The following is a 19,107-nucleotide window of genomic DNA, read 5'->3' as shown; positions in this document are numbered from 1 at the left end:
AGAGTATTTCTTTGCAACATCATCTCTTGACATGGCATCTCTAAGATGATAGTATCAGATTGAGGGTCAGCTTTCACAAGCATGTTTTGAACTTGAGTGTGTGAGAAATTAGATATTAAGAAATGACTCTTCACAGTCTATCACTCAGAGACTGATGGAGCTACAGAGTGAATGAATCAGATTCTGAAAATCTATCTATGCAAGTACATTAGCTTTCAACAGAATGACTGATGTGAATGACTTCCTCTAGCAGAGCTGATTATCAATAATAGAGATGCTGTTTCAACAGACATGAGTTTGTTCTTTTTAATGCATCTTTTCCACATCTCCTTCATTGATATAGCTGATGCACCCCCTGTTGAAACATCATATAATCTCATTGAGTTTGCAGATGATTATATGAGGAAGATCTGTGAAGTGTTGAAGTGAGCTTAAGTAAAAATAACAGATGCTTAGCAATCTCAAAAGAAATACATGAATAGATGAAGAGATTCAGCTTCAAGCTTTCAATCTGAAGATAAGATCTGATTGAGCTTAGAGAACATGAGAACTAATCATCTGTGCAAGAAGCTGAATGTGAAATACAATCAATATACTGTGCTAGAAAAGATAGAATTTCATACTTATCAACTGAACATCTCACTCAGCATTCACAATGTCTTTAATGTAAAGCTTCTACATGCTGTAGTGATGAATCCCCTGTCTAGTCAGAGGCAAACTGACTGACAGTCACCTGCTATAGAGATCTCAGAAGGACCTGAGTTTGAGATTGAGGAAATTCAGAGTGAATGAATCTATCAGAGGAAAAAGTAATACCTCATTAAATGAGTAGATTAGGCTGAGCCTATATGGAATGATGTGAGTCTTCTACAAGAAGTGAAGGCCTTGAACACTTGAGAGGCCTCTCAGCAGGCAAAATTAGATGTAAAGAGGACTTTAAATAGTTGTAAAGGCCCACAACAAAGAGGGAGAAGAGGAGTATTATAAGGGGTTGAACATCTAGATTTGCTCTGACTAGCTGACTCAGCCTAGCCATCAGTTGCACATGCGCATGTGATCATGCTATGCAAGCTTGCTTAAGCTCGAGTTCTCATCTCATTCTTTTCTCCCCTTTCTCAAGCAATTCATCCTTGTTATATAGGAGGACTAGCCTCTAGTTCTTAGAGCTTAACCCTTTACAAGCAAATTTGCAATCCAGCATTCAGAAATATGAATTCACGGTTTAGAGAATGAAATATCTAGAGTTTATCATCAGTACAGAAGAAATTGAGATAGACTCAAAGAAGATAGCTACTATTGTGAGATGATAGATCTTTATCACAGTTAAAGAAGTTCAGTTATTTGTAGAATTTGATAATTTCTATTAATGATTTATAAGAAATTACAGCTGAATTGCAAAATCACTGTATCAGTTGACAAAGAAGACTATTTTATTTGAGTAGATATCAGAATGCAAGTCAGTCTTTGAAAAACTGAAGAGATAGCTGATGGAGACTTCAATACTACACTACTATGACTCTGAGTGAGAGATTCATATTGAGACTGATATTTCTGATAAAGTGATGATTGAAATACTAAGTCAAAGATTTGAAAATGATCTTTGACATTCAGTAGTTTTCTATTCAAAGTCAATGAATAGTGCAAAGTTTAATTATGAGATTTATGATAAGAAAATACTGACAGTGATCTGAGTCTTATAAGAATGACAGGCAGAGCTTGAGAGACTATAGTGAAAGAAATGATTTAAGATTCTCACTGATCATCATGCACTAAAATACTTTATGACTATTAAGAAGCTAAATTGTTGTGAACCAACAGGAGACTCCCAGGGATCATTGGATAAGAATTGCAGAGGATAAAGAAACTAGAGTTTCAGATGAAATAACTCTGAGTTCCAGAACTAACCTAAAGAGATTGTCACATGATTGATAGATTGTTAGATTGATATGACTATCTATCAGATGTTACCAAGTCTACTAAGTGGTAGATTGATAGGCTGGTATGACTATCTATCAGATGTTACCAAGTCTACCAGGTGATAGATTGATAGGCTGGTATAACTATATATCATGAGCTATCAGATCTATTAAGAGGTTTCCATCATATATATAAACACACTCATTACCTCTAGGATCAAGAGGCTTATCTTCTTGATCACAATTAATTTTATATTCTCCATTTATCTATCAATCTCTACTTCATCCTACTCACATTGTATCTGCATTTATCTGATACATCCCTGCTCCTATACTTGTCATAGCTTTGACCATCTAACTCTACACTCTCTCAGGTGCTCATCTCACCCAAGCCTTACACACACCTGACCCCTTAGTTGTAGCTATTGTTGGTTATAAGAATCCTCTAATTGACATCCTTACTACTTGTGATAGTGGCACTATCCCCTGTTTGAGTTATCAAGCTTACGGCACTCCTGTTCGGCTTAACCTTATCCTTCGGCTACAGGTGAAGCTTGCTAGTGATAGAGGCGCGGTAGCATTATCTCACATTGCTTATTACACTGCTTATTAAAATACTTTAAAATTAATATCTTCTAAAGAATCAGTATTATTTTAAAATTCAGTATTTAAAATTAACACAGATTAGTACTTCTCAAAAATCAGTTCTTTAACATCAGTATTTTCTGAAGAATTGAATTAATACTTTATGAAGATTTAGATTATTATATTACTAATTTCTCATTTTATGAAAAATTAGAAATAAAATCTATTACTATTTATTCATAGATGTAAATATTTTAAATTTTTAAAATTTTTTTAAAAAATTCAGTAATTAGCTACTATTCAATTTTATATATATATTTCATTCATTATTATTCTCTTCTATTCATAGAACTTGCACTATCTATATATCTACTCTTTTATGATCTTAGTTATAGAGCTTTTCATACTTTTTTTTAACACTTAGTTCATTCATCTTAGTATTCTCATATATAGAGTTTGCTTTAAACTTATTTTTTAAAAATTATTTTATTATTTTATCAAGATAGTTTATTTAACTGATAATTAAATATCTATTTTTACTTATATTTAAATTGAAGTTATAATATAATACTAAAATCAATTATTTTTTTTTTATTTTTTTAAAGTAAATTTTTAAATAAAAAATCTTTAAAAATTTTTATCTACTTTTATTTTAAATCTTTAAGAAAACTTTTAAAATATCAGAAGCAGTTAAATAAACTGATAATTTATAAAAATTAAACTGAAATATGATAACTTTAATTAAAAAAAATATGAGATTAAAAAAGTTTATATCAAAGAAAATATTTTTTAAAATATATTTAAAAAAATTCAAAGTAAATATATTAAAAAATTATCAGTTTTATGAATAAAATATAAGAAACTATAAATAAAATTAGAAATAAATAAGATAAGAAGTAAAAATAAATAAATGAGCTTGATCAGCAGATGAATAGTTTGATAAAAAAATAAAATATATCTCAGTAAACTATAAACTTTTTAATTTTATAACTCAGATTAATAAAGATATAAAGAGTATTATAATTTACAAAACTGAATGATTCAAAGTATCTCATTAATAGAAAACAACTGATATTTAAGAACTAGCTCTCATGAATAAAATACAAGTTAGCTGTTAATATTGACTATTTTCTGACTGAAAATTATAAGAAAATATATTAATTTTAATTAAATTATTTAAAAGTTTAATATTTAATTTTAATATATTTAATTTTTTAAAAAAAATAATTTAATAATATATAATTATATTTATATTTTTAAATATTTTTTAAAAATATATTTTAATTATATAGAAAATAAATAAATTTTATATTTATTTAAAATTTAATTAAAGTTTTTAAATTTTATAAATATAAAATAATTATTATTATAATTATAAAAAATATTATTAAAATATATACATTTTATAAAAAAAGTAAATAATATATAAAATTTAAATTTAATTAAAAAATTTAATATTTTACTCTTTTAATATAATTGACTAAGAATATAATTATTTCATTATATAAATATAAATTTTCTATTTTACAATCAAAATTATAAGCTTCATAGAGATAGCAACTGCATAGCTATTAAACATACAAGGAGAAATGTCCTAACCCTAGAATGCTTCAAATTTTTATAGAAGTACTTTTGATTGATGTTGAGAATTGCAATTGAAATCATATTACATGTATATAATAAATTTGGGTGATCTGGAACTAGCACGTTTACTCTATTTGCTTGTTTGCTCTGTTTGTCTGCCTCTGCTCTCCCCGCTTTATTTTTTTCGCCCAGTGGATTACTAAGGATTAAAGTCTCAGCCATCAACTGCTTGAGGTACTTGGAACCGCTTTGAATTTTCCCTCCCTCAAAAACCCTTGAGATCCCCTGTATCGAGAGATAAGCCGGTGGGAAAACTAGCATGTTGGGGCATTAGTTGCGCTACGATGGTCGCCACCCTCCCTGATACACGCACTCTATGCCATCTCTGATACATATTTCTACTGAGACCTCACTGTTGAACCGCCCGTTTGGTAGTTGTTCATTGGTCTACTGATCTTGCTAAATCTGCGACACGCGACATACAACATACATCATACTAGCACAATGTTCTGTCTCAGAAGGTAGATACGATGTCCCCAATAATCACAGAAAAGACATATTGCTGATGGAAATACTGCCCAGCTGGCTGCCTCTCCTTTTCATCCCTACCAACGCCAGCCCCCTATTTATCCTATCCTTCATCACCCTCACCTACCTTCTCCACAGGCCATGTATCTACTGTTCCGCTCTACTTCTAATCCTCTTCCTCTCCTCATGCCACTGGTCGGATCGTTGCTTCTTTGACTTTCGAGGTGATTGGTTTGCTCCCCGCTTCGCTGCCCCGGCTTCCCCATTGCAGACAGCCCCAGACCATGCGGCTCCTGTGCTAGCCGAATATGTGCTGGAGACGGTTAACACGACGGCTATGGCGTTAGCTGGCGCTGCAGTCGATGAAGTGAAGAAACAGTTATCTTCTAATGGCACCCTGGTGGACAAAGCGCACCTTGAATGGACGGGAATGGGTTTGGAATGGTTACGAAGCGTTCTCGGGCGGAGAGAATGGACTTTACCATGCGTTGAGGTCAAGGTCAGGCTTTGAATAACGAATCTCCTACGTTATAAAAGGAAGAGAGATGTCTTTACTTTTTCCTCTTATAATTTTTATTTTTTATTTTTTGTTCGGCTTTATGTGCCATGACTATCGAAATTCCGAATGGAGCGCTTTAATTCTGGCTTTAAAGAAAGTTTTTGGATATAGTTCACTTTATATGATATTGTATATACACCACCCAATTTCTTACTAACAATATGGCATCTCTATTCATCAGAAAAGCTAGTTTGAACATGCTTCTCCACGGCACGTTATTCTTTCTGCCTGGAGGCGAGGTTCCTTTTAGGTATGGAAGGGGTGGATTTAATTTCTCTACTACCATATTATATTGTATATAATTCTCAGCTCACACATCATAAACTTGGGATTGGAGAGCAAGAGGTGATTTGATTTGTTACTTGTTGTTCTATGTCTTTGTTGTTGAAGGGCGGATTTCCAAGAAGTGTCATAGCCTGACATACCTGTGATTCAGCCACTTGGCGTCATATCTGCCTAGTGATAGAGTCTTGCATGTAACTACTAATGTAATCCACCAATAAGTGAGAACCTCCAATGAGTGAGAGATTCAGTTTCAACATGCTTCAATCTACTGCTTCATTTCATTCAATGCGCAATTATGCCATCAATTCACAGTAAAAAGGCAAGAATCTCCATAGAAATAGAGAGAAGAATTGAACTCATGATAAATTTCATTAAAAATCAAGAAATATTTTTAATTGCTAAAACTGTACATCTATTTAATATATTCTATAGTATATTATATCATGAAGTTAACAGTTGAACTTTACAAGTGAATTTATGCATAAATTTAATCAAATTTACTACTGCTGAAGAGGATCAGCTAGTTCAATGAGTGCTTAATCTAGATAAATAAAAATTGCTCTCTCAATCAGTATTTATAAAAAATATGATCAATTATATTTTTATCTCTCATTTCTTGTCTACTACTTTCCCTCATATGGGAAAGAACTGAGTTTTCAGATTGATTAAATGTTATATAGAGCTTCAATATTACTATTTCAGATACTATAATTATGAATGAGTAAAGTATAAAAATATTAAAATTATTAAGAATTGATTTAAGACTTTAGAAGATACAATTGCTGAGTATAACATTCAGACTAAAGATATATACAATTTTAAGATTAAATTTACAATGAGACTCTATATAACTACTAAGATTATTACTAGTAGTAAGCACTACAGCTGAGTAAAGCTTTTACAATCTAAAAATCAAGAATAAATGACTGTAATTAAGTTAGTCAATATGTCAAAATGAGTATTACTCTTATATATAATTTTTAAGAATTAAATTCTATAGAAAGACAAATTTGATAAGCTTTCAAATAACTGAAAACTTAATATTAACTCTAATAATTAAATCACAGATGAAATAGAAATTAAATAATTTACTATAATATTTCTTCCTGCAGCAAATTCATGCAGATTTGACACTTATATTCTTCTTATTCTGAATAGATATGACAGTCATTTTACTCTGAAATTTGATCATATTTACAAGAAAAATAAGATTATTTCTCTTTGTATATTTGCATATTTATCTCATCTTTTACAGTCATTAGATATAAATGTTTTTGCAGTTCTTAAATATATATATAAAACTTTAGTTGAACAGTGAATACAACTTAGATTCAATATTATTCAGAAAGGAAATTTCTTAAATATCTATCTTGCAATATATATAGAAGCCTTTAGAACTCAGAACATTCAAAGTGGCTTTATAGCTACTAGAATAGCTCTATTTGAACCTGATCAGGTTATCCAGCAGTTAAATATTCAACTCTGAACTTCTATTTCTCCAGCTAGTTGATCTAGCAACTCAAGATCATCCTGGATCCTACAAACACCTAGCAATCCCTGTCAGTTGTATAGACAGGTGAATAAGATCAAGAATCTTATGGGGCAGGTGCAGGACCAACTTTAGAGCTTAGTGGAAGAATTTGATCAGATTATTAATATTTATAAATTCACAATAATTAATGCCACTATTATGAAAAAGCAATATCAGGATATATTTGCTGCAAATGAGAAAGAAAAGCAAAAACACAAGAGATCTAGATGCCAGATTCAACATGGAGGAGGCATAACTAGAGAAGAAGCTCAGGCTCTTGTTCTTCCACCTGCTGAGCCTGTTGAATGGTCAGATACTCAACCCTCTGGGCCTATAGCCCCAGAGCTGGCACCATGTTTACGGGCACCACCAAGGTGTACAAACTGCCATATTGTAGGCCACACAAGAAGAAGCTGCCCTAGTCCTATTGTAATTTAGTTTAATTCAATTAGAGGTTGTTGGGCGTAGATATTTCAGGTTAAAATCTAGTTAGTTGAGCTACAGTGATTTAATCTCTCGCTCGTTGGGGGTTCTCGCTCGTTGGTGGATTACGTTAGTTAGTTAGCTAACTTAGTTTGTCAACTCATTCAGTTTCCACCGCAAGCTCTACTTTTCCTTTCAATTTACTCCCAACTGCACATCATGCGCTCATCATCTTGTTCACACACATTTGTCCTGTTTTCTTACTTCAATCCGCGGTAAGTCAATTTGTACGCATGTCAGTACATATTTCTCTTCGTTTCTTACTCTGTTGCCTGTAATGTGGCTCCGCTATTATCTGATATTCCACGAGAGCTCATTTGAACCATCGCAAAGAACCTTGGTCCCCGAGATACGAATTCTCTAGTTTTTATTGCCCTTGATACAGGCTGATACTAACTTACTCTTCAATTAATAGTTTCAATTTTGCTACCTGCACCGCTAGTGGTGAAATTGATTGAAAATGATGGAAATGAGACTCGGAACGTCAACATCCTTCGTTACAATCCCGCGATGTTTTGCAACTGCGTATCCGTTCGGGGCTCATATCTCCTCTCGGAAACATCCAAAAAGGTCGCAAATGCTCTTGTTACCGATTCTGTGAAACAAATATCTGTTTTTTTATAAAAAAACAATAACCTGCTACTTGTCACGATCCTGAGAAGGAAAAGAAGAAAAAGTCGAGCCGGTGAGACTATTCCTGGAGAGAGGAGCTTCTGTCGAAGTCAGACCAGGTAGCTTAATTCGTCCCCGCTTCGGTTGGGTGTTTCCTCTAGAAACGAAGGGATTATACATCTCCTATTAGAGGCTAATCCGGATCCGCTATCCAAGCCCTTAGTTCCGAGATGCATGCAATATTGAAGAGAGCTGCTGAGGGCTAATCTGCTTCCGTCATGAACCTCGCCATTGATTGTAGTGAAAGCTGCGGGGGAAATGATCGACAGTAAGGGGGCGCCATGGCAATATTCTGTTCCTAATTGCCACAGGCGCCGGAAAACATGCGTCTCTGTCAGTAGCCAAGTTTCTTCTTGAATTGGGCGCAGAATCCTGCAGGGGGAAGGTTTAATAGAGCCCACCTTGCCATCGCAGCCAAAACGGGAAATTTAGAAATCCGCAAAACGCTTTTGAATTCTATCTAGGGCTTTGGTGATGACGATAAGACGTCCAAAATGAAACGCATCGGTTTGATTAAAGCCATCGAAGATAACGAGCCCGAGCTCGCTCAGTGGTTCCCCGACTCTGGTGCCAAAAGTTTTTGTCACATATAGAGGGAGGAGCGCTTCTGGAGTTGGCTTTAACAGCCAACCATACATCAATGATTTCAATTATAAATCCTCGCCCAGGGGTATGGACGTGCCCTCAGGTCAAGGAATGTTTCAATGTCCTCACTAATGGCTACCTTGACGATAAACTCAGATCCGTCTCGCGTATTACCCTCCAAGAAATTGCCTGTTTTACTATCTCATTTCAGACGACGGATGATAAGTCCACCCTCCTACATAAAATGCTTGGCGTGTCCGCTAATAACCTTTTCCCGTCCAGATGCGCACGACATCATCATCAAGGGGTTATTAATCGACACTGGATCTAATCTAACTAACAAGGACACTTAAGGGACAAATGCCTCTCCACCTCTCCGTGTTACTTTACAACTTGATATTATCGCAAAAAATGATAAATACAGTGACTTATACTGCTTCAAATCAAACCTAGATCTCCTAGATGCAGGCAACAATAAAGGATTCATCGCATTCCATCCCATCTGGGCGCCAGCAACCCATGGGTGATCCCGGTGCTTGAGTTTGCAAACATCGAACTCCTTTACACACTTCCGGCAAAGAATGGTTGTTATTTCGACGTCTTCGTCCCCCTCATTGCTGGTGGGGCAGATAGGAGAGCGCTGGACAATACGGCTATCCCCGCCGGCGCATTTTTCAGCACGTACTTCGCCGGGGATTGTGCAGGGGGACATACATATTGATTGGAAGGGGCCATGGCATGAGGGCTGTAAGGTTTGTGTGTTAGCTGAGACTGAACGGGAGGAAAAGTAATGAATAGAGTTGTTCGGGATATGAGGAGATGGATGCTACCAATTTGACCCATTTCGAATCTCCTAGGTGGTCTATTTTGCACGCAGCATTGAGGCATGTCGGAGATTGGACTGTTGGTGTTTTGCCATGGCGGGACGGGCCATTCAAATATAGGGGTAGATGTTCTCTGGTAGGGATTCCTTTGTCATTGCCTGGCGAGGGGAAGACAGTCTACTTTATATGCGAATGAACCTTGTACTATGACTTAAGTTCCTCCAATCGTATGGACAGTGCCATGCGTGTGTAACCGTCGAGATATATCATAGAGATAAACCACTCCTAAGCTAAGCCCTTGGGTATGTACTGTATTGTATGTACATACATACATACACGTATGACCATATATACATGGTAAAAGCCATCGTCAATCTCCTCTCCATATCCTATACGGTTTCTCAAGCATGAAACACCCCCCTCTCCAGGCCCAACTCCTCCAACCCCTCCTCCTTCCCCTTCCCATTTTCCTCCCCCTCAACACAAAACCGAAAAGCCACAACCCTCCAGTTCAACTCCTGCCTCCAATGCAACCCATACCCCGTATATGGATCCAGCGCCGCATCCACCCTCCCTTCCCCTGCCGGCTGCAAATACACCACAGCCCTGAACCGCGAAAGCAGCATGCCCATCGCGCAGCACACGCAGGGCTCATGGGTTATGTAGAGGTCTAGCGAGGTGCAGAGGTAACCGCCTTGTGCACGAGTTTGGATGTTAGGGAGGGAGAGGAAGTGGGATTCTAAGGGGGAGGGTGGTGGATCGGGGGAAGGGTGATGTGGTGGTGGAAGTGGTTTCTGTGTAAATTTGATGGATTGGGAGTCCGGGGGTGGTGATGTTTTGGGCTTTTTGGGCGGCGGTTCGGAGATTGAGGAGGGTTCAGCGGGTGGTGGTGGTGGAGCAAGAGCAGGAGCAGGAGCTGATATAGTCGCTGGTGCTGGGGTTGGCGTTGGGGATGTAGATATCGACGGCGTAACAGTCGGCGACGTCGAAGCCGTAAGACGTTTATAAGCAACCAGCGATATCGCGCGCATCAGCGCATGGTGATCCGGCTGCCCTTCATGGTCAGGATTATATGATCCTCCCTCCTCCCCACCTTCCCCTTTCCAATACCTCCCATCCCCCGCCACAACCACAACTCCAGCAAACCTATCCGACGCCTCCGCACCGTCCGCCAGCGCCGGATCAACCACCACAGCCCCGATAGCCCGCCCACGACCCGTCCGCTTCGCCTCCAGCGCAACCTTCCTCGCCAGAGCCAGGAAGTTGCCCGCTCTGCGGCTCACGGATTCCTGCGCATTTAGCAATAATGGGCCACGGGGCGAGTGCGTGATTGAGTGAGCTGCGGGGTTGAAAATGGTTGGCCAGAGAGTTTGGGACCATGTGGCTGATTCTTCTTCTGTGGTTGGTGGTGAGAGAGGGATGTGCGTTGTTTGGATTTGGATCGGGGAGGACGCTGGTGTTGGCGTTGATGGTGGTACCGCGTCTTTGTCGGAAGCGGTCGAAGAGTCTGTGGAAATCGGGACGGGTGCGTATGGTGCCAGGAGCGTTTCCAGGAGGGAAATCTCGGGCAATGGCGGTGGGATGAGGATGTAAATGGCTTGCGGGCCTTTGGATTCAGCCGTCACTCCTGGCTCCGCTGCTGGGTGCGAGTCATCCCTTTTCAGGTAATCCGGTAGAAACTCGGGCTTGACGAAACGACGCAGATGCGCCAGGTTTAAAGATGGATCCTTGGGGAACTTGGAGTCCAGCAGCCTATTAATAAAATTTTGAACATGTTAGTCCAAGAACTCAAAGGAACAAGATAGATATAGGGGGGGGGGGGGGCCGAAGTAGTAATTTGCTTACTACCCCCATCCAACTAGAATTATTTATAAAAGTGTAGGGAGACAAGAATCGCAAATACAAACTTTAACACTTTGCTCGCACACTTGACGTTTATCTCCGCAACGTACGCCTCCGCTATTTTCATACATTGCGCAGCGTTTTAGCAAATTTGATATTATATCCTCTGTCGTTCCCTTGATTGAAGCGCAGGTATTCGTTAATCGGCTCAAGGCAGAAAAACAATACATAAGAGTCCTCACCTGTATCCTTCCCCGCTCGAGTCTCCTGCACCGTCTTTAATAACGAGATATGGCCCCGTAACGGCTGTGCATCTTCAAAGAGATCAAGCGATCCCATTTTACCAAGGCCCATGCCCCGTATGTCAGAGGGATTTTAAACGAGGCTGTTTTAACCTTCCCTGAAGATTATTGCTTTGGAGCAATATAATACACTCAATAGAAAGCACCGGATCTATAATTTGTCAGGCCTATCCGCCTTCTTACGTAATCCGCACCGTATATAACTTCCGCGTAGCTAGCGATCGCCTCATAATCAACCAAGAATCTATCCTTGACAGGTTATGAGACCTGTTTTGCGCAAATAACTGCCAATTCAGGGAATTCTTGCCAAATATAGTGTATATTAATCACTGCTTACTTCATTCAATATAATATTGTCTTATTTTATGTCAATTGATTGATTTGATGCACTCTTATATTATTATTATTTTTTCTGTGTTTAATTCATTCACTTAGCAGGTGAAAGAAAAATCTGCAACTTGCTAATTTTTCAGTGACTGATCACACAAGAATGTGTCAATCTGCTCAATCAAGCTTATAGACAAGAATCTCATCAAATAAGATTACTTCATTAGAAAGAAGATTAATATGACATGATGAAACATATGATGACTTGCTCATGATCATGATCAAGTCAATTTAGTCAATCTGATCAATCTGAAAATGATCAGAGGGCTCTGAACTCACTGACTCTCTCAGAGACATTCAGAAGTTTCAATATTGAACTCTCTGAAACATTCAATTAGCAAGCTGAGCTGATTACAGTCTTTATCATAATGAGACTAATCTGCCTACATCATGTTAAATATGCTGATCTGACTTCTTCAGAAGATGAGATGAAGATGTCTGTGATGACTTCTAACTCATCATCAACAATCAACTTCAAAGAATTGCAACTGAGAAGATTGAATCTTGAATGTCAAAAGATTGATTTAAAACTTCAAAAAAAGAGGCACAAAGAATTACAGCTTCAACTTCAATTGAAGAGACTTCACATTCAGAATGACAGAGCTGCAATGCCTGCAAATTCATCAGTGAGTTGAATGTCAGCATGAGATCTGAACTTGAGGTTCTGAATGCAATATAATCTCTATGATCTGAATAGCTGTGTTGACAAGGTGATCAATCAGTTCAAACAGAATACTAAATATGTCATCAAGCTGAACACTCTGGTCAGATCTTCAAATTACCTCTCCTGGTATGTGAATATGAAGGCCAAGCTAATTGACACTCAATGCTGAGTTATATTGGAGGACAAGCAAGTCAAAAGCCCTGATGAGAACCTCAAATGAGCTTCTTTTTAAGAGATCAAAAATCACTGACTTTATACATTCATTTGAACACATTGACAGCCAGCATTAGATCTCATTTTAATAAGTATGATGAGAGCAGAATTGCTTATTTTCTTTGACATGTAGTTAAGAAGAAGTTCTTCATCTTAAGAACACAGTTCTGCAGAGAAGCAGTTCTGGCATTTACATCAATGAGTGATGTTCAAGTCATTGACATATATATGTTTTTTAATAAGTTCAATGACATTACTATGAAATTGAAAATACTCAATATCTTACTGTCAAATGATGTGGTATTTCACATGTTCTATTCTGCACTTCTCAATATATGATGAAACTATATGTAAAAGAAAATTGAGGAGGTACAAGAGTTCAAATCAAAGTCTGTCATGTTGAATGTTCATTCAACCATGGAGGAAATATGCTCTTGATTGAATTCTCTCAAAGAGGTCAAGAAGCCTGTCCAGGCAGCTAATTCTTCAGTCAATGTGGCTCAGACTGAAAACATGACTGCAGGTTTCAATAATAGCAGCAACATTCAAAATAATTCAGCCTATGAGGGCTGACTCAGGGGATGCAGAGGCTATCAAATGAGCAGACATTCAAAGTCTGACCTCTCAATCTGCTCAGAATGTGAGCATCATTATGATGAGCTCTACTGAGCAGTCAATCTGAATAGCACTTCTGAAGAATGAAGAATCATCAATGTAGTGAGAATAGAGAAATATAACAATAATAAGAGTAGTGAGAGCAAGAAGACTCTGTCAACTGCAAATGACAGCTCTGAGATGTTTCAAATGACAAATCTAGTGCAGGTCATTGAGGTGTCTGTATACTCTGCTGAATCAATCATCAACTCACTCATCATATGAAATAGTGAGACTAGATGTCATATTGCATGTGATTGATCACAATTTTCTCAAATAACAGAGATTAGCAGCCTTATAATTCAAGTGGTTAATAAGACTATCTTGAAGGTTTAAGGAATTGAGATCATCTCTATCTCAGTTAGAGAAAGATTAATTGAATTTGATCATATCTATTTGATGTCAGACTTATTCATCAATCTCATATCTGCTGATCTATTGAAGTGTCAGAACTATATTTATCATGATCTGCAGATGAACACTGGAAATTACTTTGAGATAATAGTATTTACAGAAAATGACATCTTCTATATGATTTTGAATTTCAATAATATATACATTCTATCTGACACTCTCTCTATGTTCAGAGATATTATGAATGATCTGGAGCTTGAATTACTGATATACTTGACAGTTCTGAAGTTCAGAATGATTTCAACAGATTATGATCTGAATACTGCATCACTAGATCTTTTCAACTGCAATGATGTGGAGCAGCTGATTAACTCAAAAGATTCAGATACTGATATCTTCATTTTGTTCTTATCAACCTGCTTATCTATCATTATGCTGAAGCAGCTACTGATTGATGAGTGACATCAGCAATTGAGTCATATTGATGAGAAGAATCTAATTAAAATGTCATGAGAGCTCTGTTTTGAAATTGTCATCATCAGTTCAAAGAAGCTCTTATTCTGCACCACATGTGTTAAAGTCAAGCATAAACATGCAAGTTATAAAAATGCTCCTCTATGTCATGCCACTCACAAAGATCTTAAGATCTAGGTGGACCTATTCAGAGGTGAAGAAATACTTGATAATGAAGAAGATACATCATTCTATATGAGTAAGAAGCTTGTGATGATGATCACTGACAATGCTATGTGAATACAGTGAATCTTTCTATTGAAGCATCACAATGAGACTCTAAAATATATATGAATCTTCAATCAATTTATGAAGAATCTACTCAATTGTAATATCACAATTATTCACTCTGATTATAATGAGTTGAATTCAAACATGACAGCTGTCTATATGATGAGTGAGAGTATTAAATGAGAATCAATCCTGTCTCATACTTCACAGCAAAATAATATGTTCAAACATTCTATTGATCTGATTATTGAAAAAGCTCAAATATTATTAATAGATTCATCTGCTTCTCTCCAGATGTGAGATGAGATGATAATTGCAGTGACTGAAATGCTTAATCTTATGTCAACATCAGTCAAACTCTATAATGATGTAGAGAATCTGAATTCAAAGTCAATTACTTTATATAAAGCTTGACTCAGGGCTCTGTTCTCTGCACATGGAATTTGCTGATGAGAGTGCAAGACTTATTTAAAAATAGTGTTCAAGTCAAATATGAAGATGATCTCACAATCACAGAAGCTTATATTTACAGACTATGATGATTTTACTAATTATAGATTGATCAATCCTTCTAATGATCATCTTTACACATCAAAAGATATGATATTTCAAGAAGATCTTCATTTGATAAATTCTTTGACTCTGTCTGAGCAAGGTGTCAAGAATCTGTCTTTTACTGTCTGTGTGACTGCAGTTGTAATTCTCTTCACTCAACATGATTTATCAACAGATGATTTCATGATGAATGAGAAGTCTTTATCTGCTCTCTCAGTATTTCTACACTTTACAAATAATTGATGAATAGACTATGAGATTACTATGTGAATTTCAACATTTTTGATGCAGAACACTATTACCCTCTCAGAATTCACTTTAGAGATGAAGAATTCTTCAATGCTCACTGAGAATATTACTTCAGTGAGAGAGATCTTAGTGAGAAATTTCACTGACAATTCAACTGACATCTCTGCAGACTCTGAGATCACTGAATTGTCAGTTCTGAAGAACTTCACTCAGGCTCAGACATCTGCAGATTGAAAATATTACTTTCATGTCTGTGTTAAGAAGATTAACTGCCTCAAGCAGATTGATGCATGACAGCTAGTTGAAAGAATCTCAGATATGATAATTCTATGTGATCAATGAGTGTTTGACAAAAAGATTAATAATATAGGTAGAATTGATCAATATAAGATCTGCTAAGTAGTCTGCAGCAATTATCAAGAAAAGAATATCAACTATTCAAAGACATTCACATCAGTTGTATCAGCTTTCACCTTCTGAGCACTTATGACAATCTCAGTATTCTGAGAATGACACATTCTGCAGATTGACATGATTACAGCATTCTTAAATGCCTGGCTTCCTGCCAATGAACATATATATATGCATCAATCTGCTGGGTTCTGTGAGAGATGTAACAATCTGATATGTGAATTGATGCAGAAATTATATGATCTAAAGCAAGCAGCACTATTATGATATGAGAAGCTGTGAAAAATGCTATTGAAAACAGACTTTCACATCAGTTCTCATAACACTAGTTTTTTTATAAATGATGTCTGCAAGGTCTATATAATCATCTATGTGGATGATGTTCACTTATATAGTCTGAATATATCAGATATTGAGTGGACAAAAGCCCAGATCATCACTAATTATGAGATCAAGAATGTAAGCAATTCAAACTGATATTTGAGTATGAAGATTGATCAGAATGCTGAATCATTATCACTGTCTCAGTCACTGTTCATAAAGAACCTGCTTGAGAAATTCTCAATGAATGACTGTCACTCAACATCTTTTTCTATGAAGGAGAATATTAATTTCATGAGTGATAATAAAGAATCAGTTGCTTATACAGCAGAATTTACATTATGTTTCTATCAATCAGAGATTGACTCTCTGTAATATCTTGCTGCCAACACACACTTTGATATAAGCTTTGCTGCTGACTTTCTAGAAAGATTCAGCTCTCACTGTATCTTAAAGAATTGAGCAGCATTCAAGTGAATTCTTAGATATCTACAAGGCACATCTGACATAGATGTGTTCTACTGAAAAGACACAGATATAGAATTTGTGATGTTCACTGATGCTGATTGAGCAGATCATGATCTGAGTTCTCACTTCATCACTGAATATGTTATTTATATGACAGGAGATTCTGTTGCTTGATGAAGCAGCAAGCAGACAGATGTTTCAAAATCATCTACTGAGGTCAAATATATTGCATCCTCAGAGGCTGTCTATGAGCTTGTCTGCCTCTGAGAATTGCTGAAGGATGCCAGCTTCATACTGTCTCAGCTCAATAATCTTGATGATAATGATGGCCTGATTGAATTACTAGTTAATAAGCTGACATATATGATTTAGACAGATAATAAATCAGCAATTGAACTGATCAAAAGTGAGACTATTTCACACTGTTCTAAGCATATAGAGATTCACTTCCATACTCTTCAGAATCTCATCTGCAAGAATGAGATTTTGATTAATTATGTCCTATCTGCTGAGAATGTGACAGACAGGCTAATCAAGTCACTTGAGATAACTAGATACATCCTATGACTGCAGATATTAGAAGATGCAGTAAGTAGACAGAAATGATTATATGGAGAAAATGACTGATTTTTCAACAATATGAGTTTTCCAGTCAAATTATGCACTGATACCTAGCTACAGGCTATTTTTTGTATGTAATCTTGTGTACAGTTACATCAGTGAGTGGGGGTGTCAGGCCTATCCACCTTCTTACATAATCCACACTGTATATAACTTCCGCGTAGCTAGTGATCGCCTCATAATCAACCAAGAATCTATCCTTGACATAATTTGGGGGTTATTACATTTTTTCAGCAGGGAGAAAATTACTCTCTTCATCAATTTTTCACTCCAGCTTCAATGTATTTTCGAGATGAAGCGATTCTTTTACCGGATTAAAGGAATCATGTGATGCATACTTTTTTCGATCCAACATTTTAACAGAGAAAAAGGGGAGGGGAACCAAACCAAAATTCACAGGATAATGTAGATCTACAGTATAATTTACAGTTAAGACAATGCCGAATACATCAAAAAACATCTTATGTTCATAGTTTAATATCTCCTTCTGCCTTTTATTTTAGATACAAATTTGACAAATCCAGGGTACCATACGGGGGTACTCCAATCTTAAAAAACAGAACGAAATCGGAGAACACCGTAACCGGACACCATTTGCGCCGAGAGTGAAAATGCTCATATGGTCCATTGCGAACCTTCGAAATGCGTTTCTTTCTAGAGAGAATCCTCTAATAAGAGTCCAAGGTGAACAGAAACAATGCATAAAAAGCAACGGAGATATACGAATGGAAAAAAGTGAAAAAAAATATATAATAAAATAAAAATAATTGAAACAGGAAATAAGGGGTACATGAGAATGTGCTTCGTCAAGTCGGATGTCATTCTCATAGGTGAGTGGAAACAAGGTATGTTCCGGTCTCTATGTCAATCGAGATTGCTCCTGGAAGATACAAACTGAGTCGCTGATTTCTCCGGATTGGTGGGCGGTTAAGTAGACCGGAAACAAGAGGAGAATATGGATGGAGTATGCGAAGGAAGGTTTGGTAGTTGTTGAATGGAATAGCAGTAAGAAAGAGGGCCTTTTGAACCACTCCCCTGTTATTGTTGCATGGTAGAAGAAGAAGCTTCTCCGCCATTAGCCACATGTGAAGCGGGGACAGCTTCACCCCCTGTAGGATGGATTTTATCATCATCCTCTTCTGGTAGGATGACATACTCGTCGCAACGCTCCACAAGGTTTCGATAATAGTCCTCCAGTACTTCAGGTTGCGGCACGATACGCCACTCGACCCGCCACAGAAACTCCAATTCCAACAACGCCAGCTCCGCCACACTGATCCCACCAACCCTTGCGTAGGTCTTGTTTGTCCAGAAGCTGTCGCTGAGCCCTTTACTAGCAACAGTTGCGCTGCTGATCAGAAATCGATGGACAGTGAGAGTCGAGACAGTAAATGCGGGATATAGCGCACAGAGTCGGTCGATATAGAAAACCATACTTAGAAGGATGGGAGGGGAGAGGGTGGCATGGGTCGTCAAGCGTTGGAGATATTCTTGCACGGAGATCCGGGGGGGACTGCGGGAATGGAAACGAGTGAGGCGCCCATCGCGCAGGGGGATTTGGTCGTTAAAGCGAATGAGTTCCATCAGCATGCTGGAGATCAACACGACAAGGTCGCGGGGGTTAACTTCTTCATAGCGGCGCGGAAGAACTTTTTGCAGCGGCTTTTCAGGCTGCTAGCGTTTTCGAGAGGGATCCCGCGGGGCTGTCTGGGTCAATTGAATGTGCGATTTTCGCGGGCCGGTGGAATACAGAACTGGAGGAGCCAGGGG

At 37.3% G+C, this 19,107-nt stretch overlaps 3 protein-coding genes across 3 annotated transcripts; 1 reads left to right on the top strand and 2 right to left on the bottom strand.

The window, feature by feature from the left end:
* Positions 1–4,650: 4,650 nt before the first annotated feature.
* PAAG_08308 (hypothetical protein) lies at positions 4,651–5,124 on the top strand (the record flags this gene model as incomplete). Its single annotated transcript, XM_002789825.2, has 1 exon — positions 4,651–5,124. The coding sequence occupies one exon, from the start codon at positions 4,651–4,653 to the stop codon at positions 5,122–5,124; it is 474 nt and encodes a 157-aa protein (XP_002789871.2).
* A 4,829-nt stretch (positions 5,125–9,953) lies between these two features.
* On the bottom strand, positions 9,954–11,733 carry PAAG_08306 (hypothetical protein; the record flags this gene model as incomplete). The annotated part of the gene is made up of 3 exons (XM_002789823.1): positions 9,954–11,304; positions 11,460–11,511; positions 11,637–11,733. The coding sequence occupies 3 exons, from the start codon at positions 11,731–11,733 to the stop codon at positions 9,954–9,956; spliced, it is 1,500 nt and encodes a 499-aa protein (XP_002789869.1).
* Positions 11,734–18,375: 6,642 nt separating this feature from the next.
* On the bottom strand, positions 18,376–18,927 carry PAAG_12539 (hypothetical protein; the record flags this gene model as incomplete). Its single annotated transcript, XM_015848017.1, has 1 exon — positions 18,376–18,927. The coding sequence occupies one exon, from the start codon at positions 18,925–18,927 to the stop codon at positions 18,376–18,378; it is 552 nt and encodes a 183-aa protein (XP_015702388.1).
* Positions 18,928–19,107: the final 180 nt, after the last annotated feature.

Source organism: Paracoccidioides lutzii (genome assembly GCF_000150705.2).
Source record: "Paracoccidioides lutzii Pb01 unplaced genomic scaffold supercont2.31, whole genome shotgun sequence".
NCBI lineage: Eukaryota > Fungi > Ascomycota > Eurotiomycetes > Onygenales > Ajellomycetaceae > Paracoccidioides > Paracoccidioides lutzii.
Note: the sequence above shows the minus strand (reverse complement) of the source record. Positions and strands in the feature narration are given on the sequence as shown.